At 39.6% G+C, this 25611-nt stretch overlaps 1 protein-coding gene across 5 annotated transcripts in view; it reads right to left on the reverse strand.

Annotated features, from left to right (window-relative positions):
- Positions 1–24720, reverse strand: part of cobl (cordon-bleu WH2 repeat protein) — a 41348-nt gene extending 16628 nt beyond the window's left edge. The window contains exons 1-9 of one of the 5 annotated variants that reach the window (XM_072461457.1): positions 24609–24720; positions 24240–24336; positions 8734–8925; positions 5970–6180; positions 4968–5196; positions 4723–4767; positions 4302–4390; positions 3471–3527; positions 968–1147 (exon numbers count right to left, since the gene is read on the reverse strand). In XM_072461457.1, coding sequence (XP_072317558.1) covers positions 968–1147; positions 3471–3527; positions 4302–4390; positions 4723–4767; positions 4968–5196; positions 5970–6180; positions 8734–8925; positions 24240–24268 — 1032 coding nt within the window. In that variant the 5' untranslated portion in view covers positions 24269–24336; positions 24609–24720. Of the gene's footprint in view, positions 1–967; positions 1148–3470; positions 3528–4301; positions 4391–4722; positions 4768–4967; positions 5197–5969; positions 6181–8733; positions 8926–9665; positions 9686–24239; positions 24337–24608 lie in introns of those variants that run through there. The other 4 variants (XM_072461458.1, XM_072461459.1, XM_072461461.1 and 1 more) reach the window with 4 other exon arrangements.
- Positions 24721–25611: the final 891 nt, after the last annotated feature.

The raw sequence follows: 25611 nt of genomic DNA on the forward strand, positions 1-25611 counted from the left end.
ATTCAGTTAAAGTTTTGATAGTGAATAAGTGTGACTATGTTCTGAATTGAAGACTATCCTTAAATGACTGAATGTCAGTTCATAAATCTGTGTTGACACTGGGTGTGGTTCTTACAAGTTTCTATTTTCTTAGAAATGCTTCAGAAATGACAAAACTAACATTGACATCCTTGTGTTAATCAAAAGGACAGAGGCCATTTAAGGTTCCTGCTATATATTTCTATACACAATGTAAAACACATGGTAAATGTTTAATCTAAGCTGGGCTAGAAATAAACTTGCAGACAAGACTAGTGTGACCGTAATGTCCTTGTTATAAAAATAACTGTCAGGGACGTGAAAGGCGAGAAGTGCTTTGTACCAAAGCTTGACCTGTGTGGACACGCAGAACACAGAACACTGTTTGTGTCCCAACCATGTGAGAGGTCAGAAAAGGTACAAGGCAAGAAACAGTGATCTAATATCAGAGGATCAGCTCCTGTTCATGAAGCTGATCTGCAACTTTGCAAATAAACAAAAGCTATTCCAGCCATCTATCAGAGGGGGGAAGAAGAGGATGTTAGTTGCTAAACAACATGTCCCAGAATGCCGCCATAACACTATAATGAGACTGTGGGGAGCTGTTCTTTTAATGTAGACAATACAGGTCACCCTGACCTTGAGGTGCTGAAATTCAGGTCAAAACATGCATAGTGTTCCACTATGTCAGGTCAATCACAGCAGGGGCTCACATTTTTCAAACAGCTAAAACATTCTTTACAAATGGTCCAGAGTGAATGCACCACACCGTCACACTCTGAATCCCATAACTTTATACAGAAGTTATGGGAAAAGAGCAAATTTGTAACAAAAAGTAATTACGTAAACACGCTAACAACAACAACAACAACAACAACAACAACAATAGCTTCCTTAAAATACACTTTTCTCTAAAAAAATTGCCCTTTTCGGTATGACATAATCTTACCTGATTTGCATCATAGCGTAAGTGCTCAGTGGAGTGAGTAGATGATCCAGGTGGAGCGGGGGCTCTCTTCTTCCTAGCCTCAGCTTTAGGAGACATCCTGGAGATGTTCATGGCCGACTGTGACTGGCTCATGTGAGCTCGCTCTTCCACATACGGTGACCCAAACATAGTAGATATGGCCTGGAAATGACATTGGATCAATCAGGAATGAGGATATATAAAAAAGGAAAATTAAATGTTCATGCACATCAAATAAGTACAATCACATTTAATAAGCGGCCTTCCAAAAAGCACATGGGACATGGGAACCAGACAGGCCGTTCCTCACACCCGCAGGATCCCAGATAAAGAAAAGTAATTAAACCCCGAATAATTGATGCATTTGGACAATGCAACAATGCAATAGAAAGGCTGCTGAGCAAAGAGGAACACAGAGTTCAGGACATTGGAATTAATTGGATCCAAGGTTAGAAAATATCACAGAAGGGAAAGACTAGAAAATTAACAGAATCCATTAAAGATTATTACTGTAGACAGTTGTGGTATTTCTTACCATGAACTGGGAAATAAAGATTATTTGTTCACTAAATATGTACATTTTTTAATATATTTTATAGCAAGTACATTAACATTGGAATTGCAACCTAACATTGTTCGCTGGTTGAATAACCAGATTTTCTATATATGAATGACTATTTAATCTAATATGCAGAGCAATCCTTAGAACAACATGTTGTCAATTTAGGACAAGACACAAAAACAGACTAAAGTAAACAAATGATCTATTAGAGATAAGAGGCCGGGCTTTAAGTGATTACATGGCATAGGCATAGTAATCTAATCCTACATGCTGCTGTCTATAAGTGTTGTGAACAAAATCGAACTGCATCATTGCCAAATCAAATATTATACTATAGATGAAAAAACTGTGATGCTAAGAAGACAATTTAAAAAAGATTATTTTCTTTGTGGACATGCAGTTATCTTCAGGTCGGTTGGTTTTGATGTCATCTGAACAGATTGAATTCAGGTTGCAGATGGACGCTGCTGCAGTTACAGGGATCCAAAATCGAATTAATGAAGTAGCTATGATCCTATTGTTGCTGATAGAGGAGGATGAACAGGTCCTGTACCTTGTATGACACTCTGCTTGTTGTTAGAAGAAGCACACTTTGAGGAGGGAAATGTATTTTGGGTGATGTATAATAAAAGAGTTACACGTTTAGCATAGACTATCAAAGCATTAGAGAAGTGTTCAATAAAAAAACTTGCATGCCTCACCATGACAAAAATGCAAACAAATACCCATATATGGCAAGTGAGCAATCTCCACAAAAAAAAGGCCCTGAAGAGAGGGTTGAAATGACTGCTTAAATTAACAACTGCTGCCACCAAGAGGACATTGAGGTCACTGCATGGACATGTTAAAGATAAGTAAAGTTCACTGTAGATAATCACTGTAAAAAAAAAAAAAAATGTGCAAAACTGTAAAGGATTTGGAGGAATAGAATAACATTTATCTTTGTGTATACATATGGTATTTCTTTGAAATTAGTGTTGCAAAGCTAACACAAATATAATGATACATAATCAAAAAACAATGCATGCCCTTTTTCATTTTATATATGTTGATTTATTATTGCTCATCGTTGTATGTTGCACTGAATCACCAAAGTTGCTATTTTTGTAAATTTTGTTCAGGCGAGAGTTTTTTAATTTGTTGTTTTTTTCCATGGCATTTTTAAAAGGGGAGGACGGAATAAAAACACAATTTTATTTTCCCATTATCAAATCACATTTCTACCATCCAAAAGTTGGAGTTGAATTTAAAAATACAATTTTATTCAAAATAATGTTAGTTTGATCAACTTTATTTAGTCTTGACAGGAACACAAAGTGAAATTTTTCACACGCTGAGTCGTGGACACAACGCAGCTCAGATCATCGGGGCAAGTAGCGGCCTCACAATGTGATCAGAAGAGAACATGCTACTTAAATGGCAACGGCAAAATTATTCTGATAAAATCGGTCAAGACGCGTATTCTTCATTTCTTCGTTCGAACACGACGAGTTCAATGAATGGGGAGCGCGAGCCAAAGCCACGCCCATCCCGCATCCTTCATGTTCATCTACCAGTTGATCTCATGGATCTAGGAAGCCGTGAGTTGCGTGAGTTTTAAAGCTCTGACGTTCGGACGAACTCGGGTTCGTGCAGAAATGGTCGGAGGTCGGAGATGCTGGTGCAGAATACATTTTTATTTTTATTGAGGTTTGGGCCAAAAAAACTGCGGAAAATCCATGAAAACAGGAAAAATATATATATATATATTTTTTAGAATCTCAGTTTTTGACGTCGGCGGGCTCGCAAAACAACTTATTAAAAAACTCTCGCCTCAGTGACAATGGCAATAAACATTTTCTGATTTTGATTAATTGCTTGTCCCTCTGACAAACATGTCTTGAGTTGTGTACTAACATCAGTAGTGCTAAATGTTATACTTACATTGGAGTGTGCCTCTGAGTCATTGTAATCCTCCATGTCCAGAGATGTTGTCTCTGTCTGCAAAAGCAAGGCACCACACAAGCAGCATTCGTTTAGTGGGCCATGCAATTAGTCATGCCATTATTCAAATATTAAGCTATGTACTGTATGAACTTCAAATAACAAGGTTAGACAGTCACAGGTGCCAAATCTGGCCCGCCGAACATTTCAAATTAATATATAAAAGAAAAAAAAAAAATCAATTCATAGAACCATATTGCTAAAACTACGCGTCCCACAATGCCGCCGGTGGCCGCCCCTCCCCCATGGGGCTCTGCTGCACTGCTGTGTGAGCTGCCGAAGGAGAAGTGCACTTTAAGCACTTTTGAGCAGAAGTTTAGTGGTGTGTCAGTTCATGTGTACAGATAACTACACAGACGTGGACATGTTAGTTAGTACATTTAAAAGTTTTTCTAGATCTTGAGAAGTTTATTTTGTTATAAAGTCAAATGTTTATCTCTGTGTAGAACTGTAGATCAACTCTGAAGTTGTAATGACATAAACTGAAGCACAGTATTGGTGAAATTACACTTGTTTTTCTAAATACATTTCAGTTTATGAGAACAAACGTTTAGATTTTTTTTTAATCGATGCAGTAATTGCTTCAAAACAGCGTAGGCTATATAAAACTATTTATTTCTTATATGTTTAATAGTTTTATGTTTTATGTTATGTTCGGCCCGCGACCCAGCCTGAGCGGTCGAAATTCGGCCCGCGGCCCAAATGAGTTTGACACCCCTGCGTTACATGCACTGTAACCAACACAAGATTCACGACATTCAAAAAAGTTACCTTGGATTTCCTCCTGCTGAACTGAAAGAGGCCCAGGAGACCTTTCTTTTCTGCTCTGGCCAAACTGTTCGTACTAGAGCGCAGGGAGTCTACAGATGAGATACAACAGGAAACAGTGAATAAAGTAAGGGAATAAAATGAAAATAATACATTTACTACGGGACAAAGTGTCTAACAAATACAATGATATTCTAATATAATGTAAAATACAATAAAAATTCATGTTTCTAGACAGCATTGCAAAAATATAATTGGAGAGGTTCACATGGTTAGTATGAGAAGAGAAGGGATATTAGGGTAAGTTTAAAAGAATAAATAAAGAACTACATGGTCTTTAGTGAAGAAACCATACATGCAGGACACTGAACTTGTTAATTGTTAGTATGTATCTTATTTATTTTTATTTATCTTTTACTAATACCTGAATTATTAAGGGCAGGTGCTGAAGCCATTTTAGGCTGGAGGACTGAAACAATAATTGAAACAATGATGACACATAAAATACATCTATTTTCAAAAGATAAACGTTGAGGCCAAGTATTTGTCCAGTTTGCCATTTGTGTGTATGTGTTTTATATTTTTTCAAATTAGCTGATATCTATTAAAAAATACAATTAATCAGAAACATGAGCTTGAATTACAAATGCTGCACCAAATAACAGTTACCTAGACTTTTGTCGTGCACATAAAGCTCCTTGATTCCTAGATGTGACAGAGACTTGTCCAGTGGTAACTCTTGGCGACTGATGCCGCCCGTCAGGAGCACGATGAGAGCTGGATCAAGTTCACACTTGTCACAGATGACAGGTACGAGATCCTGCAGTGGCAGAAGTGGGTTCACCCGCACTACTGCCTTCTGACTGCCATGATAATTCACCAGCAAACGCACCGTTTTCTGAAAAGACACAAGTTATTAGAGTTACAAGAGTTTAAAAAAAACATGTTATAATGTAACACAACACAACTAGAGTCAAATGTCAATATATAGAAATTATGAATCAACACATTAATTTAAAGAGAATTAATGGTTCCAAATAATTGTAACACTAACAATTAAGCAATTGTAAAACATGCATAATTCTTAATGCGAGAGGAGAGTTGAGTGACCGCAGCATCTGAAACTGTGTCAGTCTCTGGCCCCTGGCCAAACAGGGTTAAAGGGACAGAGCAGCCAGTGAGCCCTGAGAAGAGCAGAGAAATAATGCATGGTAACTAAAGGTAAGCCCCTCATCAAATATTTAAAAGTGCAGGAAGAGAATTGAAAAGACAGAATAAATGGAATGAATGAGAGTAATGTATTAGAGAATAGTGAATAATGTCTCGGACAGAAACTGACCAACAAATCGTATGCCGTGTGGAGCCAAGTGGCCTACCTTTGACTGGGCTCTGAGAGGTTTCAGGTGTGCTTTCTGCCAGTGTTGAATGGCAAGCGATAGAGAGGGATTGATATTATATAAGGCATTGAGCTAATATGTAAAACCAGAACGCCGGCTCCATGCAAATCAAGCTATATTATCACAGTATGTCTTTAGTTATGCAACTCTCTGCAATCACAATTATGTTTCTTAATCTCCTCAAAAATATCAGCAGACAGCCATTGAAAACAAGCATGCAAACAAAATGATATCCAAAGCAGCTGATTATGGGTGGAAGTCCAGAAAAACTCACTTCAGGCACTTTGGGTGCAGGCCGGCGCATTTGTCTCTCCTCCAGCACTTTCTCCTTGATAAGGACACAGGCAACATTGAGCGACCCCAGCAGTGCGTTGGGCTTGAAGCCCAAAGGGTGGCCCTCAGGTGTGAAAAGCTCCAGGGTGTGTATTGAGGGGTTCAGGTGGTAACGGCTGCTCAGCTCAACTAGAACGTCCATCAGTGCCTTGCTGAAAGAGGGACATAAAATGACTGAGTGAGAGAAAGTGAATGAGGGAGAGAACAGAGCAAGAGAGGGAGGGAGATAGGATGAACAAACACTCATGTGAACAGCTACACAGAGAAAAAGAGACACAAGATTGGATTACAACACCTAACTAGCTTAAGTTCGAGTAAGGGAAGTGGGTGTAATGACTTACTACAGTATAGGTGACACCATTACATCATCTGTAATGCAAAAAAAGCCCATTTAACTGTAACAATAATATGGCATCACCAGTAGTTACATATATCCAACAGGTGCGTGTGTATTATATGATTACTTATTTGATAAACCTTTATTTAACCAGGTTAAAAACTCATTGAGATCAAAATCTCCTTTGAAGGGTGACCTGGGCAACCAGGTTGTTAAGGGAAGGGGCTTATGTGAGGAATCCTATAGCACTACCTGTCAGAATAAAGAAACCAGGGACTGTCTCCAATGTGTTCTGGGAACTGGCAGATCATATGTCAGAAAGAGGTAGTACAAAGGCCACTATTCAAGACATGCAGTTCAAATAAATGGTAACTAAGAAGAGTTAAAGTACATGTGACTGGTTAGACTATTTATTTCACTAAAACAAAGAAAATGATGAAATTTAAGAGTTTGGTAAAATAAATAAATAAATAAATACAAAATACATATAAACTGCTTTCTCTCTCTCTCTCTCTCTCTTCTCTCTCTTGCCCAGTTTCTGGCATATATTTATTTAACTTATTTGATTCTTTAAATGCCTAAATTATGTGTTCTGCCACTAGCCCCAAGTATTGCTCAGTTTAAATGCATATGTAAAAGCTTGAGGCGTTGAAGAATGAATTCTTTGACAGAAAAACAAAAAATATCGTATTTGCCTATAATCATCAGAGCTCATCTGAAGCCAGAGTTCACTCAGCTCATCAACATGTTTTTACAGTCAATGAGCAAGTATTTGTAGGTAAAACAGTAGTCTGAGAGTTGCTGCGACCCCTCATTAGTAATCCAAGAGTAAATTTGATTAAAAAATGCATGCACAGTTCTAAAAAACGTGCCAAATCAAATTGGGCCACAACAGAGGTAATTCCATAACTATTACTTAGCAACCTTGCAATAAACAAGAACCAAAGCCTGTACAATTTCCACAATAAACGATAGTAAAACCTTATTTTGCTAAATAATGTTCAAACGGCTAGAAAACGTTTTTCTGTAAATGTAGGAATTCTGCTCTGTATGGATGGAATCCCTAAGTTAAGGTATTATACTACCAAACTGAGTAATAATTAGAATAATTAGAATTACAAATACACACACATTACATTTAAACATTTCATAGAGCAAAACAATTTATTACAGATTTGAGTGCGTTTACATGCACACACATAACCCAGTTATTGAGCAATATCCCAGTTATGACTGTGTTCTGAATATGGTGCTCAGAGAAACCAAGATACTTATCTCTCTGTTTACATGCAGACTGAGAGTATCCAGGATATTTAGAGTAGTAACTATGGCAACTGTGGTCCAGATAGGAGCTAAACACATTTGCAGCTTGGCAAACATAGAACTTTTTAGCATGTTTGTAACAGCAAAAGGACATGATACATTCAAATACGAACATGAGACTGAAAAGCAAAGGCACAACTTCAGGGAAAGAGGATTTTAACAGCGGAAGAATAGGTCAGAGCCCACAGAGCAACACAGACACTCACAAAAATGAGTTTGTTGCTCCTGCTAAATGCAGCTCAGAACAGCACATTGTGATACTTTTAAACAACATAAAGTTATTATGAATTGCAGAGTTCTACTGCTAAATCAAGACTGAATCGGAGACTTCATCAAAAGTTATATTCTCATATTAAGGACATTGTGAAAATGATATTTTAATGCATTTTGTTATTCTACTTAATAAAAACATAATCTTAGTCAACTTTTAACACCAGTTTTATGGATATATAGGATATCTTCATTTGATATCCGTTGGCCGATATATAGTTTAGTAGATAAAATGTAACACTAAAAAAAAAGCCTTATGGTGGAAATAGAAACAATTATATATTTATATATATACCGTGTTTTGATGGCGATTGCCCCGACACTGCATTCTCTTAGACTTTATTATTTAGATCCCCTCCTCCTGTACCTCCGTCACCTAGCAACAGAGCCGCTGATGCTAACGCTAATGCTAAGACCACGGCACGAAAGGAAATGTTCCATCAAAATAAAAGAGGAAGAGGAAGTGAAGGCATTCATTGCGCCCCTGCTGGCAATTGTGAAAATATACAATTGTGAAAATATTTAAATGTATATAATGTTATATATCTATATACAAATGTATATATATATTTATTTATTATATATTTCTGTGCCATAACCACTCGACCACCAGGCAGAACACATTTATATATTTCTATATTGAAGAAAAGGTGGCTCATTGTATTTCCCTAAATTCTATATTTTTATTATGACTTGGTGAGGGGTAATTTCCTGCATATGAGCTCTGGGGTGCAAATCCTTTAGAGGGCGCTCTTTCAGTCTCCCATGGCCTCACCTGCCGTCCTCAGTGAGAGTAGTCTGAAATCCTGTGGGCAGAGTCAGCCGTAGCTCCACTGTTTCACTCAACATGTTCTCCTTCATGTCTCTGTCACTCTCCTCGTCCTGAGAGTCAGCACCTCTAAAGATGCGGCGTGGAGCCGGCTGCGGCACCTGAGGCGGAGGTGGGGCTCGCGGTTTTATTCTTTTCCTGGACAGAAAAGCAAGAAGATAAAACACAGGTTTGAGTTATCGGAAATGCCATGTGTTTACCTGGATATGCCAGAGTAAATGTAAAGATTCCTTATGCACATTTTCTGGAGGGTCACTCCAATCTTTCAATAGATTGATTTAATAGTTAGTCTGAAATGTTTCACAATATGGCAATAAACATATCTATCTCCATGGCATGACAAAATAGCAATGCCCCCAGGCCTAGTTGCAGGCCAGCAAAGCATGTTTTACATTTTATTTTTTACAATAAAACATTTGTTATTGAATAAATGCAAGATGGATATGTTTAATTCTATATTGTGGAACACGAAGACAAGCGGGTGCGCCCGCACCATAAAATCTGCATAATACCATTCTAAGTCAAACTGGCAGCTTAGTGGATCTTAGAGAGTTCCCTTCATATATTTTATTTAAACATGATATGTTATAACAAACTTAAAATTTAGTTGGAACTGGGAAAATACCTCAAGTCTTTTGGTAGCACTCAAAATAGTTAGAGTAACAAGCATTAGCATTATTTTTAATGCCTGTAAACCAATATTGAATTGGAATGGATTGAATGGATTGCTACTTTTTGCTTGGAAAAAAATAAATCAAATGTTTTATGTCAAGTAAACAATTTACCCTGTTAACATTCCAGACTTTCCCCGTGCCCTTTCTCTCAGACTTGTCAAAAACAAAGATTAGCTTCTGATAACAAAAGTAAAACTCACTCACGTCACGGCCCTTGTGTGAAGTGTTCTGACGCACTACAATTTCACATTGACTGCTGACAGACAAAGTCAAATCACTTACAATGACTGGACACAAATGTCCTGAGTGCCTTTAAGTTTTAAATCCATAGGTTTACATTCTACACACAGGTAACCGCAGTCAAAAAGCATGTAAATGAAGCCCGAGAGGTGGACTCTAACCCTGATACTAGATAAATATTAACAGACTGTAGTGTCATTGACATATTATGCAATTCTTTTAATGGGTAAGGACCACAACCACGAGCAAAAAATGCTTTACTGATTAGAAAGCCAGCTGATAAGTCCAGGATTAAGATGAGTAAGCAGGTGGTGTTTTGTCCCAACACACTCAAGTTGTTCCTCAGCTGAAAAGATTGTCATGTACATGCTGATTATATAAAAGAACAGGCTGGGCATGTAATGGAAAAGGGGTTGGCAATTATTTTCCCCGGGGGCCATATTAGAATCCAGGCAAGTGGCAGAGGGCCGGACAAATTCTCTAAGAAATTCTCACCATTATAATCCCATTTCAGTAAAATATAAGATATTTAATCTATTATTTCATTAAATTCATGTAATCTTTATTAAGGACACAAGTGCAGACATGTTCGATAAGCTAAAACAGATTAAATCCGTTGAATGCATTGTGTTAGAAGTGGGTTTGAGCATTTGGGCTAAGTCCATTTCAAAATAACAGGTGCATGACATTAGGAACTGTGGGGATCTGTATATGTCAGGGGCACACAGGGCTGGACTGTGCGAAGCTGTGGCCTGGGACGAAGGCCAGGTTGAACACAGTCAGCTAGTATACTCGTCTTCCTCTCCCTTGCTTTTCAGTGTCCCTCGTTCCTCTTTTCTCGCTGCCACAAAGAAGCCTTTAGGAAAAATCCAGGCTCCCACAGAGTCCGAATGAAGAGAGCTGAAACACAGTGCCCCGGTCGAACACAGGGGGGCAGTAATAGCAGGACAGCGGGCCAGACTGGGTTACACATAAACACATGGAGGTTACTAATGGAGCTCTCAGAGACACCCAATTCCTTCACTCCACTACACAGGACTAACAAGGACAGGCTTCTATCGCTGAGCCTGTTATTTAAGCGTTTCATCAAAGCGCACGTGGAAAGCAACACGTTCAAACTCTCAGCAGAGCTGATTATTTTAGCTTTTTGAATCATAGTGTCAGGATATAGAGACTCGTGGTCTGGGGTAATAATAATATGACTATATTTTGACTAGTGGTAGATGACAGACAACAGAAAACCCTGTGTTAGAGTGCACTGTTATGTAGGTCAAAATGCCACTGTTATCAAATCATCCAGTGTACGACCTTCTAACATGACGCTTTGAATGCTGCAGTGCAGAAGTGTCTAGAGACTTCAGCAGAGCAGTATGAGTGAGGGAAAGGGTCGTGTGGCTTTTGGAAACACATGGAAGAGGAGAAACTGCTTTTTGGATGTTAGAGCTGTGAATATATATACTTTTTTATATATATGCAACAGCCAGCAGGTCTTTGATATCAAGATTTAATTCATATGAAGTCTATATTCATGCTAATGCATGACTCTGTATTGTCTTTCACATGTTCAGATTTGTGTAAAATACCGGTAGTGTCCAAAAATAACTATTTATATATTCATTTTAGGTTATGTTCAGCCCACTTCCCAACCTGACGGTCAAAATTCAGCCCAAACCCAAAATGATCAAATGATCAAAATGAAGAATGCTGTTGGCAGAGGCTTACAGTTAATACAAAATAATCCACAATAATATAGGTGTAATAACAAGGAGGTCCCCCATAGTCTAAAACTGAATTGGTGAAGCTAATTAAATATTGTATTATGTTGCACCATATCACAAAAGCACATTCCTCTGTGACTTTTCCATTGCCTGTGAATTTTGTTCACTGACAATGGCAATACAGCTTTTTCTAACATTTTGTTTGCAAAAAATGCAAAAACTAAATAAAAATAACGGAGGCTTGGATTAAAAGATTTAAGGCACTTTTTTATGTTGTTGATCATAATAAAGTATGTTCTTAAAATAAAGACGCTCAACAACAAATGACAACAGTACACCATTTAGCAGCGTGACAAACTAAAGGGAAAACACTTTTTCTATTCTGATTTTCAAACATAATTATGCTCTTCTAGTCACGCACGCACACACACACACACATGCAGTTTCATAGGGTCTATAAAACAATTGTTGTGTACATACAATGTGACCATAAATATTCCATTTGCCAAGACAAGAGCATCTGTTTGTCCTCACTGCAACACAATGTCAACAATGAGTGACTATTCTATAAAAAGCGTTAGGACTGCCGTTACTCTGGGGTGGCCACCTGCTCAACAAACACAAAATCTAAAAAAAAAAGGATTAGAGTTGAACTAACAAAATCCTCTTTGTGAAACTGTTCTACAGTTGAGTCCCACTTCAAAACTTGGCCTTCCCTAAACTACACTTGAGTGGCAGAGCGGTTTGCACACTTGACTTGGAGCCTTGTGTTCATTGGATCTGGTGTGACTGACAGAGCGATCCGGGACCCCGAGCCACTCCCCGTGACACATGTCTTATTGTGAACGTGTCCACGGCTGTCATAGCGTTGCCTTGGAAACCTATATTTACACCACTTCAGTCTGGAGCGCCACACAGCCTTGGCTTTGGTGACAGCTGTGGACACTGATGCCAACAGAGAGGGTGCGCCACAAAAAACGGGTAAAGAAAAGGAAAGTATGTGAAATTTTTCCACTTGGGCAGTTTTGGTGTGACAAAGTATTCGATTGTGGTTTCCAAAATACAACTTCCATGGAATCTTTTTCCTTAATCATGGTAAAACTGAGAAGTTAAGTTAATAATACACTGACCAATTGTTAGAAATGCACCATAATTTAAAGATTTGCTAATTATTTCAACATTGAAGTTACTAAGCATTACAGAATATTATGAGGAGAGATAATATGCTTTCCTCTTCTAATCCTCTATAAGGTTTTCTTCTTATCTTTTTACAAGCTGTTGTGAGAGTGAACGTAACATAAAGTCCCCCTGGGAAATGAAGGGCACTGGTCCTCAGGTGCTAAATGAAATGTTACACATTGGGATTAATTAGTGTTGCTTACAGACGCAGCGTATTTTTAAAAACCTTGGTGCATCCACAATAAAAATGCAAAAACTAAGTCTCCGTGTCTCATCTTTTCTGCTGAATAATGTTGTCCATTTGTGATGGTGACAGGAGAAATGATTCATACCCATTCATAAACTCAAATGCTCCATGATCTTCATTAGGTTGAGCTACCTGAAAGTCTCCTCTACTGTACAGTACTACTCAGTTATTTTACTTTTTAAACCATGCTTGTTTCATATTGACGAACGTCAATTTAAAATTTAAAAAAAGCCACATACAAAAGCTTAACAATGCTTTTAGGGGTATTTAGCATTAATTTATACAATACCATCATTATTTAACATTTTATTCATTGTAAAACAACTTCATAAGAAGCAGGTCCAATGTTCTACCAGTGCTCCAGACAATAATGATAAAATAAATATAATAAAACAATAAAAACCCTAGGCTAAAAACAACAAATAGAAAAAAAAACTATAAAAGATAACATAATAATAATAATAATAAATATAGCCGCAAGCGGCAATGATCGGCCCTCGCCACGCCGCCGCCACACCGCCGCCACGCCGCAAGAGGAGGGGGCGCTAACGCGCCCCAATTGTCCTTTTATTACGCCTACTGCTGAATCTGTGACGCTGTCACATCTTCTCCCCTTTGTTTTACCATCAAAAAGCTATTTTATTTTGAATTCTTGGCAAAATGTGCGGCTTTGCCGCACAGACACCGTGACTCTTTGAATGAAAATGTGGATAACTTTTGATGGTCCTGAAGATGAGTCTCACCAAATTTCAGGTTAATAGGGCTGACGCCCTGGGAGGAGTTTGTGAAAGTCTAAAGTGTAAACATGTTCTGGCGATTTCCCCATTGGAATAACATGAAAGGTTTCGGTCATCGTTACGGCAACGCCATAACAATTATGACATGGGTCTCATTGACTTTTTTGATGGGGATGCTAAAATTGAGTTGTGTGTCAAATTTCATATAATTTCGCAAAACTAAACATTTAACCTCCATATAAAATCTGTAGGGGGCGCTGTGGCGCCAAATGAATTTATTTCACTTCAAGTAGGTTTAGGGCAAAGAGTTTAACAACTGATTCTAATTTGACGCAATTCGGACTTTATCTGCGCAAACGGCAGAAATTTTAAATATGGGAGATTTCTGAAATTCTAGCTACAGTTTGCGGCTTCGCCGCACCGAGACCGTGAGAGGTATCAATGTAATTTGGATAACTTTTGATGTCCCACTCCTCAGTAGCATTTTCACCAAATTTCAGCTTTTTAGGGCCAACGCCCTGGGAGGAGTTCGTAAAAGTACGACGTTTGGAAAAACTCCGAAGTCATGTTTAGCCATTTTTGAAGCAATATGGCCGACATTTGGTTGGGCGGACGGCGTTGCCGTAATAATATTTTTTACTTCTCTTGTCACCATCTACCTCTGCGCCAAATTTCATGATTCTACGATCCGATTTTTTTTGGGTCATTTCCCATCTCTCAATGCATTTTTGGTACATTTGGGGGCGCTGACGCGCCAATTTTTTTTATTTTAGAAAAGGGAAATAGCCAGAATGTAGAGAGGCACGATTTTTAGAGGTGTGAACATTTTTGTGACTTTTCGTCAATGTTCACTGGGTGAAAAATAGGGGGGTTGGTCCCGAGAAGAAGAAGAAGAAGAAGAAGAAGAAGAAGAAGAAGAAGAAGAAGAAGAAGAAGAAGAAGAAGAAGAAGAAGAAGAAGAAGAAGAAGAAGAAGAAGAAGAAGAAGAAGAAAGAATAATATTCCGATGCGAAAACAATGTTTCCCATTTTTCAAATATCATAAACTATACATTTTCGAAAAGCGCTCGCGCTTTCCTACCTCATGGTGTGGGTCCCTGGTCACTGACGGGTACTTTCGTTAATTTTGAGTGGGCTCCGCCCACTTTGTGTTTTTGGCCCTCTATACAGTAATAATGTTCAATTTTTGCATTACATGCTTATATGCACGGAACATGCAAGAGATGGGGAACGTATTCGTGAGCTACTTAGCGCAAATGAGTGCTTTATATGTTTAGTGCGCACTTTTGCACGGGCTTCGCCCGTTTACAACGGTAATGTTCCATTTTCCTACTACTAATTAGTATGCACGGGGCGTGCATGAGTGAAGGAGTGCGTTAGTGAGTGTTTGGAAGTGGGCGAGCGCTTCGCGCTCGATTTCGTGCGCACTACGTGCGCACTTTCGCAGCCGTGCTTCGCACGGCCTTACGAGATTAATAGGCCTCTCGCCAGCTTGTGGCGCTCGGGCCTAATAAATATAGCCGCAAGCGGCAATGATCGGCCCTCGCCACGCCGCCGCCGCCGCCACGCCGAAAGAGGAGGCGCCCCAATTGTCCTTTTAGTACACTGCTGAATCTGTGATGCTGTCAGATCTTCTCCCCTTTGTTTTACCATCAAAAAGCAATTTTATTTTGAATTCTTTGCCGCACAGACACCGTGACTCTTTGAATAAAAATGTGGATAACTTTTGATGGTCCACCCCTGAAGATGAGTCTCACTAAATTTCAGGTTAATAGGGCTAAAGCCCAGAGGGGGAGTTCGTGAAAGTTTAAAGTGTAAACATGTTCTGGCGATTTCCCCATTGGAATAACATGGCAAGGCAAGGCAAGGCAAGTTTATTTGTAGAGCACATTTCATACACAAGGCAATTCAAAGTGCTTCACACAGCAGGAAAAATGCATTCAAATCACAAAGAAATTACAGAAACAGAAATACAATAAAATTAACTAAATTAAAAATTATCAATCCAACTGATTTTCTAAACTAATAAAATCACAAACAAAAGAGAAGAGTGCAAAGAAAAAAATCCTTTCAGTCATATGCGCAGCTAAACAAAACTGTTTTTAGCTTAGATTTGAACATTGTCAGAGTAGAAGCCTGTCTCACATCTTCAGGAAGACTGTTCCAGATTTTAGCTGCATAAAACTGAAACGCAGATTCCCCATGTTTAGTCCTGACTCTGGCACCAGCAGGAGGCCGGTCCATGTTTAGTCCTAACTCTGGCACCAGCAGGAGGCCGGTCCCTGAGGTCCTCAGAGTCCGAGATGGTTCATATGGCACTAACATGTCTGAGATGTACTTTGGTGCTAGGCCATGGAGAGACACAAGCAGAGCTGCTTTAAAGTCTATTCTCTGAGCCACAGGGAGCCAGTGCAGAGACCTGAGAACAGGACTAATGTGATCATACTTCCTGGTTCTAGTCAGGACCCGAGCAGCAGCGTTCTGGATGTACTGCAGCTGTTTTACAGCTCGTTTGGAGAGGCCAGTGAGCAGGCCGTTACAGTCTAATCTACTGGAGACAAACGCATGGATAAGTCTCTCTAAATCTGGTTTTGACACTATATTTTTGATTCTGGCAATGTTTTTTAGATGGTAAAAAGCTGCTGATGTTATTGATGTGACGTGGCTATTAAAGTTCAAGTCTGAGTCCATTATTACCCCCAGATTTCTAATTTGGTTTGTAGGTTTTAGAGCGAGACTCTGGAGGTGACCGCTAACACTTTCTCTTTGTTTCTGTGGGCCAAAAACGATTATTTCAGTCTTGCCTGAGTTCAGCTGGAGAAAGTTGTTTTGCATCCACAAACTGATCTGTTGGATGCAGTGAGTGAATCCACTGGTCCATAGTCACCTGCCGATAGTGAAACATAGATCTGAGTGTCGTCTGCATAATTGTGATAGGACACATTTTCACTGCGTATCAACTGACCTAACGGCAGCATGTAGAGGTTGAACAGAAGGGGACCCAGGACTGACCCTTGGGGCACTCCACAGGTCAGGGTCATGTGGTCTGAGACACAGCTACCAATTTCAACAAAGTACTTCCTGTCTTCCAGATAGGACCTTAGCCAGTTTAGGGCAGTGCCAGTGATGCCCACCCAGTCCTCTAGTCTCTGTAAGAGGATCCCATGATCGACAGTGTCAAAAGCAGCACTCAGATCTAACAGAATTAAGACTGAGGCTTTGCCCGTGTCAGTGTTCAGGCGGATGTCATTTGTCACCTTGACAAGAGCAGTCTCAGTGCTGTGATGAGGTCTAAAACCTGACTAAAAAACATCAAATGAGTTGTTTATTAAGAGGAAATCTGTGAGCTGTTGGTAAACAACCTTTTCAAGGACTTTGCCCCAAAATGGCAGATTAGAGATGGGCCGGTAATGACTCAGTACTGCGGCATCAAGACTGCTCTTCTTTAGGAGAGGCTTTATGACCGCAGTTTTCAAAGACATTGGGAATGTTCCAGATTGAAGCGACATGTTAACTATGTGAGTGAATGGAGCTAACAAACTGTTCAGCACAGACTTTAGAAATCTGGTGGGTAACACATCGAGGCAGCATGTAGATGAACTCAGACTGGTGATGATCTCATGGACAGTTTTGTCAGTTACTGGTGCAAAGTGAGTTAGCTCTAAGTGTCTTGGTGGTTTTAGGGTAATTTTTTGCATTGTGGGATTTATAGCATTTTAATGCCCTGAACTTTGTCATTAAAGAATAATGCAAACTCATTACACTTGGATGTGGAAATGAGTTCCAATGGCAGCTGAGCTGGAGGGTTTGTTAATCTGTTTACTGTGGCAAACAGGACACGCGAGTTGTTACTGCAGCTTCCAATTATTTCAGAAAGATATCTTTCCCTAGTTCTACATAAGATTAGGTTGTACATGTTCAGCTTTTCTTTGTAAATCTCTTTTTGAACCTGGAGCTTTGACTTGCGCCATTTCCGTTCGGCCCTGCGGCACTCCCTTTTCAGTGCCCTGACCGAATCATCATTTCTCCACGGCGCCTTCTGCTTATTTTTAACCATTTTAGCCTTTATAGGGGCGATGGTGTCCAGAACATTCAAAACACTAGATGTAACAGAGTTCAACAAATCATTTACATTAGAACATGAGACATTTTCAAAGTTTATCATTTCCATAAACAGTGCACCTGTGCCATCACTTATGTATCTCCTCTGAACAACTGCAGGACCAACCGGAGGTTTGGGAGAAACAGACAGGTCAAAGAAGACACAGAAATGATCAGACAGAGCAACATCGATCACATTAACATTTGAAATATTTACCCCCTTTGTAATTATGAGATCTAGAGTGTGTCCTTTGCTGTGGGTGGGGCCTCTCACATGCTGAGTAAGACTGAAGGTTTCAAGGACAGCATCAAGCTCTTTAGCGTTTCTGTCACAAATATTATCAACATGCACATTGAAATCACCTGTAATGACCAAACCATCAAAGTCTGTGCATATGGCTGAAAGCATCTCAGTAAAATCATCAATAAAACTTTGGCAGTGCTGGGGAGGCTTGTATAAAACAATGAAGAGAATGGATGGAGACTGTTTTAGCTCCATTTTAAAGGATACATACTCAAATGATGAAAACACCCCAAAGGACAACCTGCGGGTAATTATTTCATCTCTAAAGACAGCACAGACTCCACCCCCTTTTTTGTTTTCTCGTGTTTCAGATTCAAACTTAAAGTTGGGTGGAGCAGATTCTATCAGAACTACATTTCCTGTGTTTTTGTCAAGCCATGTTTCAGTTAAAAACATAAAATCAAGATTATAAGAAGAAATAAAATTATTAATTAAGAGAGATTTGTTACATAAGGATCTGACATTTAGCACAGCAGGTTTCAGACTAGTTTCAGTGAGACTGGGCTTTATCTTTTCACAGGGAATATGAATCACATTTCTCAACATGGGAGGTTTTGGTCATCGCTACGGCAAAACCATAACAATTATGACATGGGTCTCATTGACTTTTTTGATGGGGAAGCCAAAATTGAGTTGTGGTCAAATTTCATAAAATTTCGCAAAACTAAACATTTAACCTCCATATAAAATCTGTAGGGGGCGCTGTGGTGCCAAATTAATTTATTTCACTTCAAGTACGTTTAGCGCAAAGAGTTTAACAACTGATTCTAATTTGACGCAATTCAGACTTTATCTGCGCAAACGGCAGAAATGTTAAATTTGGGAGATTTCTGAAATTCTAGCTACAGTTGCCGCACAGAGACCGTGACAGGTATCAATGTAATTTGAATAACCTTTGATGTCCCACTCCTCAGTAGCATTTTCACCAAATTTCAGCTTTTTAGAGCCAACGCCCTGGGAGGAGTTCGTAAAAGTACGACGTTTGGAAAAACTCCTGAGTCCTGCTTAGCCATTTTTGAACCAATATAGCCGACATTTGGTTGGGTGGACGGCGTTGCCGTAATAATATTTTTTACTTCTCTTGTCACCATCTACCTCTGCGCCAAATTTCATGATTCTACGATCAGATTTTTTTGGGGTCATTTCCTATCTCTCAATGCATTTTTGGTACATTTGGGGGCGCTGACGCGCCAATTTTTTTTTATTTTAGAAAAGGGAAATAGCCAGAATGTAGAGAGGCACGATTTTTAGAGGTGTGCAAATTTTTGTGACTTTTCGTCAATGTTCACTGGGTGAAAAATAGGGGGGTTGTTCCCCGAGAAGAAAGAAAGAAAGAAGAAAGAAAGAATAATATTCCGATGCGAAAACAATGTTTCCCATTTTTCAAATATCATAAACTATACATTTTCGGAAAGCGCTCGCGCTTTCCTACCTCATGGTGTGGGTCCCTGGTCACTGACGAGTACTTTCGTTAATTTTGAATGTGACAGTAATAATGTTCAATTTTTGCATTACAAGCTTATATGCACGGAACATGCAAGAGATGGGGAACGTATTCGTGAGCTACTTAGGGCAAATGAGTGCTTTATATGGGGATGACGACCGCCAATGTAAAGTGCTCGTTTAGTGCGCACTTTTGCACGGGCTTCGCCCGTTTACAACGGTAATGTTCCATTTTCCTACTACTAATTAGTATGCACGGGGCGTGCGTGAGTGAAGGAGTGCGTTAGTGAGTGTTTGGAAGTGGGGGAGCGCTTCGCGCTCGATTTCGTGCGCAATTTCGCAGCCGTGCTTCGCACGGCCTTACGAGATTAATAGGCCTCTCGCCAGCTTGTGGCGCTCGGGCCTAATAATAATATTTTTAGCAAAAACAATATAGCCGTTTCCACTATAACAACAAACAAATTATACATCGTTTGAAAGCTCTAAGCCTTCCCCATGCCGCCATGGGGTGGAATCATCATTACGAGCGCTTACGCGCTCGTCACTCCCTATTCCGTCGGGATGCCCCGCCCACTCCCCATAGACTTCCATTGATTTGAGCAGATACAAGCATGGCCCATGCCTGCGGCATGGATTCTCGCGTACGGGACGATGCCAGGAGGGTTTTTGGAGGAATGCAGCGCTTCGCGCTGCTGTTGTCAACATGGGCTACGCCCATTCACTCATTGTTGACTATTTCTGTCATAGCAGAAGTAAGTATGCATGATCCATGCCTTCGGCATGGGCTAGTTCACTGTACTTGCCAGGGGCGATGGGGTACCAAACATGCGGGCGCAGACAGTTGCGGGAGCAATAGGCCCTCCGCCCTGCTGGGGCTCGGGCCTAATAATATTCCGATGCGAAAACAATGTTTCCCATTTTTCAAATATCATAAACTATACATTTTCGGAAAGCGCTCGCGCTTTTCTACCTCATGGTGTCACTGACGGGTACTTTCGTTAATTTTGAGTGGGCTCCGCCCACTTTGTGTTTTTGGCCCTCTATACAGTAATAATGTTCAATTTTTGCATTACATGCTTATATGCACGGAACATGCAAGAGATGGGGAACGTATTCGTGAGCTACTTAGGGCAAATGAGTGCTTTATATGGGGATGACGACCGCCAATGTAAAGTGCTCGTTTAGTGCGCACTTTTGCACGGGCTTCGCCCGTTTACAACGGTAATGTTCCATTTTCCTACTACTAATTAGTATGCACGGGGCGTGCGTGAGTGAAGGAGTGCGTTAGTGAGTGTTTGGAAGTGGGCGAGCGCTTCACGCTCGATTTCGTGCGCACTTTCCCAGCCGTGCTTCGCACGGCCTTACGAGATTAATAGGCCTCTCGCCAGCTTGTGGCGCTCGGGCCTAATAATAATAATAATAGTAATAATAATAATGCATAAATAAAAACACAGACGACCACACATCTCACGTGGTGTTAAAAGTGGGCCTTAATACAAGTCCACGAGGCTTAAAACAGTCCACAGTGAGGGGGACGTGAGGGGCAGTTTTCTTGTTCAAATTCCCGTTGTGAACGTTGTGTGCATACTGTCCAAATTCTCTGAGATACAGTAGGTGAAAACAGGAATGTTGTCCGGCTCAAAAGCTGGACAATACTCAATTACTCAAACATGGACGCGTCGATCACAATACAACTGAGTAAACTGATGACGAGGGAAAACCATTTAAAAGCTCACAAAAGTCTATTTCACGTAATATGCTTTGTTTGAAGAATATAATACAGACCTGAATTTACTGTAACTGCACTGTTATTCATTGCCATTAGCTTCAAAACATTACAGTAACATACCATATTATCAGTCAATCTTGTAAACAAGCCATTGCTATTACGTAATCATTATTCATCTCAGGAGCTTGATCAAAGTTTAAAGCGACGTATAATCATGTAGTTAGGCCGCACTTTGCTCCTGTAGCTGTAACTTGTCTATGGAAGCAATGCATCCACACCCCTCTCTAAAACGGGACGGCCTGTGACTGTAGATCTTACTAGATAGATACAGTACGGTTGCCAACAACACATGGCCTCAAATTCTCTCTCTCTCTCGCTCCATCCAGCTCTCTCATATTGCAGTTAAATTTAGATCCGTCATCATAACAACTTCACCCTAAATATCCAGATGTGAGCGCCACATACAATAAAACCTTTTCCTCCTGACCTCAAGCAGAAAGAAAAAAAATGTAGACTCTGCCTTAGTCAGCAGGTTGTGTTGAGAGCAATGGGTGGTGTCTCCCATAAGGCCTATAATATTCAGTGATCCTTAGAGAAAGTGCAAAAAAATAGAACTGACTGATCTCACTGTCTGTCGTGCGGTATTTTGGAAAAGGGACGGATGTTTAACCAGCCATGGTCTGGTCTGGCTTCCGTAGACAATTCTCCAGAGAACAGAGGAAGGCGGGCGCCGGCAGAACATTTAGCAGCTGTAATTACATTTGGGTGTGTGCTTGATATACAAAGACAGCGATTTCAAACGTGTCTGAGTTCTCCAAGTCGTTCGACAAACTTTTGAAAAATGGATAAATTGTATGAAATGAGACCTACCACTCTCAAGGCTGGTTATGTCCGCTTTCAGCTCCCTTCACTTCCACATTGACGCAGTGACAGTGAGGAAATAACAAGTGTGTTTCTGTGGACTGCTGATCTTCACTGGGGAGCAGCCTGTAAACTCCTGACGTCACACTGATTGTGTCTATAAAGTAGAAGCTCTATAAAAGCTATATGACTGCGGCTGTTGAACTTTGAAGGGGGAAAAAAGGTTTCCAGAAGTTCTCAGCGCTCATATACTGTAGGCTCACACTCATGTTTTAACTAGTCTATAACTTTGCAATGAGGGACAACTTAAAAGGCCGTACACAAGACTGTGAAGTGAATAACACAGCAGATTAATTGGAACAGGCCATTTGTGTGAGCAGGAACAGTTAGACAGTACAATGACATTTTAACAATACACCATCTGTCTAAGAAGAAATGCATGTGTAGGCCTATATGCTGTCATATTATAATAGCTTAACAAAATGTGTATTATAATAAGAAAATAAAAAGAATAAAACAGGTCTGACACGGAAAAACTGTCATGTCCTCGAGTTAGACCTTGTATCTTTAACTTTAGGTTTAGACAGTTTGAAGGAATGATTCTTATACTCTAGTATGTACGCTTTATTAATATATTCTAAAAGGTTATTAATAGATGAGTAATAAAAGTGTATAGATATTCATTGAGGGTTTACTTATTTTAGTAACGTTCCGCAATGAATGTCACAAAATAAACGGTCGAATCGAGAAGGCAGAATATGATGACTGTGTTGTTTAGTTTAAAGCCAGGTAAACTTGAGGCAAAAGAAGCCACGAAAGGAGTCTCCATGGTACTTCTACAGGCAGAAATGTCACCCTCAGACCGGAAAGAGCACTTCTGGCTGCACTGCCAACACACACTTTGACTGGTCCACTTTGTAATTTGGCCAAAAAGCTCTTGAGTGTCTGAAATCACTGTATTTAGGGCTATCTGATTAGCATGACCTTTAGCTGAGAGAGCTCTAATTCACCCCATCAACAACCAGATACGACAAGAAGTCCAGTCTTATTGCCGACCTTGTACCACTTATTCGCGATACTGATTAGTACAACTTAAACAGCTTAAGAGCTACTGCCTCATTGACAACAGTACCAGATATTCATATAGAATCCTACACTAATAGTCTGTGCTTTTAAATGTAAAGTCTGTTTTTACTTTATCTTAAATGTATCTTAATTGTGTAAATATATTTGTTTTAAGATTGTAAAAAGAGGTTTTGATCTCAATGGATTCTCAACTCAAATACAAGTTGTTATTAATAATAAATACTAATATTGTTTGTTACTATGCTGCTTGATTGAATACTTGTGTGACTTTGCCAAGTTACAGGTCAGATCTGTGTAAAAATGACTGAATAATTGTAAGAAATATGTTATGTTGTATTATAAACAGTCCAGGCAAAACAATAACAACTTCATTGGAGAACATAATGTGATCATAGTGCACCGGTAATAAACTGTTAATGTATCACTTGTCACGGCGTAGATTACAGGGCTGCACTTTACATCCCAATCAAGTCAAAATCACAATTTGAGTTGTTTAAACGCAAAAGCTGCAATTATATAGAAACAATAATGAAATGTCTTCAGCAAAGAACAAAACACGCAGGCTTTTAATAGAGAAATCTTGTTGCACCTGTAATTTAAACCTCTAAAAACATGGGCTCTTGTATTAGTTTATCAGCTCATATTTCAGTCTCAAATGATAATACACCTGGTCTGAACTCAATCTTACTTCTTTTATCACAAACCTACACTACTACACAAAACTAGAAGCGGAATAACAGACAAGAACAGCAAAACCAATATGATTTATAGCTTGTCTAGTAAGTGCTCTGTCATTATTGTGTGGCCGAACAGTCAAACGTGGGCACGGGTTTGGTTTGTGCATCTGGAACGCTCTCTCTGTTGGCCGCGGACAATACTGAGGTCTGTTTGACTGTTTTGTTCAACCCTGGTACAGCCTAGACTGGAGCTTTCACGAGAGAAGCGAAATGCACAAAATACTATATAAAAAAATGAGAAAAATGAGGGTTTGAATGGGGAAAATTAAAAAAAACGCGCGCGGTCAATCTCTGCGTACATTTGCACCCCCATCGAACACGGACGGGCTTATTCGGTTATCCACAAACTCTATTAGGACGCGTAAACGAGTTAAAACGAGTTAAAAAGTAGACTTACCCTGAAGGAGGTTTAGAGGCGTCCATCATCGGAGTAAAATGCCAGTAAAAATCCTCAATCCGCCGCGGTCCTCAACTCTGCGTCCTCTCCATGCCACCTGCGAGCGTCACATGTAAAACAAAACAAAACAAATAAAAAGTTATTCTCGATGGCAGGCAAACATGTTTATTTGATCTGCGCTGACTAACGGTGCGTAATCGCCCTGTCATAATAATAATAATAATAATAGGCTGAGCAACATGTGACAGACTGTGCGCAAAGATGACACTCGACTTTGACCTGACGCGCGCAAAAAAAAGAAGAGAAAAACTGCAGAAGTGTGCGCAAAAGCTCACTACAACGAGAGAGAAGGAGGTTGTTTGCACTAACCTGATTCAAAAATGGTCTTCTTAAGCACACGTGTTTATGGTCGGTGGAGTCATTTGACTAATCCACTTGGAAGTCTCTCTTGAAATAATCTTTGCGTTCTTCTCTGGACATAACCCGCTTTGAGCGTCGGGAAATGCAGGGAATTCCGGTTTGAACTTTCACAATAATAGTCGGGTGGGAAGTCAAGGTACAGAAGAGACTTTATATTTGTATTTAAATTAAAAAACATTTTAGCACATGTGATGACCACGAGACCTTTTTCACAGAGGTAAACGTAAAATAAATGTATGATAATATTTTTATAACCTTTTTTTAACCTTATTTGCAAGACATTTCCATGAATAGAAATTAATGATCGATGTATTGCGATTTTTCGGTTACACAAACTATGAATCATAGGAAACGGTTTGTCAAATGCACTTTATAGATGTCTGTTATCTACTTTGATAGTTAAAGAGTGAATCCAGGCTCCAGGAGAGGGGCCAGAGCGCACGGGGAGTGGAAGGAGTGGCCGCGTCTTGGCGCTTGGTCTCCCGCCTTTGCGCACATAAGGAACAGCTTTTTGTTTTTATTTCACTGTTCTGCATTTATTTATATGATAAGAGGATCCTTTAATATCCTTTAACATAGAATACCGAAGGAGAAATTGCACTCGCTATAAGAGCTGCATTTTTCCATTTTTCTTATTAATTTTGTTTAAAGAAAGCCTATTTTATTATATCTAACAGCAGAAGTACATTGTTTTTATTTAATGCATGCCCTTCTTGATTTTGTATGCGTTGTTTTATCATTGTTCATCGTCGTATGTTGCACCGTATCACCAAAGCAAGTTCCTATGTTAGTGATTTCTATGTTCTTAGCAATGGCAATAAACCTTATGATTCCGATTCTTATTCCCTGAAGTTTGAAGCCTAAACTGTGTGCTCAAATACCAGGATGTATTCTTCTGATTTTAGAAAAGAAACTGTTTTCTGAATGCCACCAAAAGAAAGAGTAACTGTAC

Source organism: Eucyclogobius newberryi, unplaced genomic scaffold (assembly GCF_026437365.1).
Source record: "Eucyclogobius newberryi isolate DKJ021-1_F unplaced genomic scaffold, fEucNew1.0.hap1 SCAF_3, whole genome shotgun sequence".
Classification (NCBI taxonomy): Eukaryota; Metazoa; Chordata; class Actinopteri; order Gobiiformes; family Gobiidae; genus Eucyclogobius; species Eucyclogobius newberryi.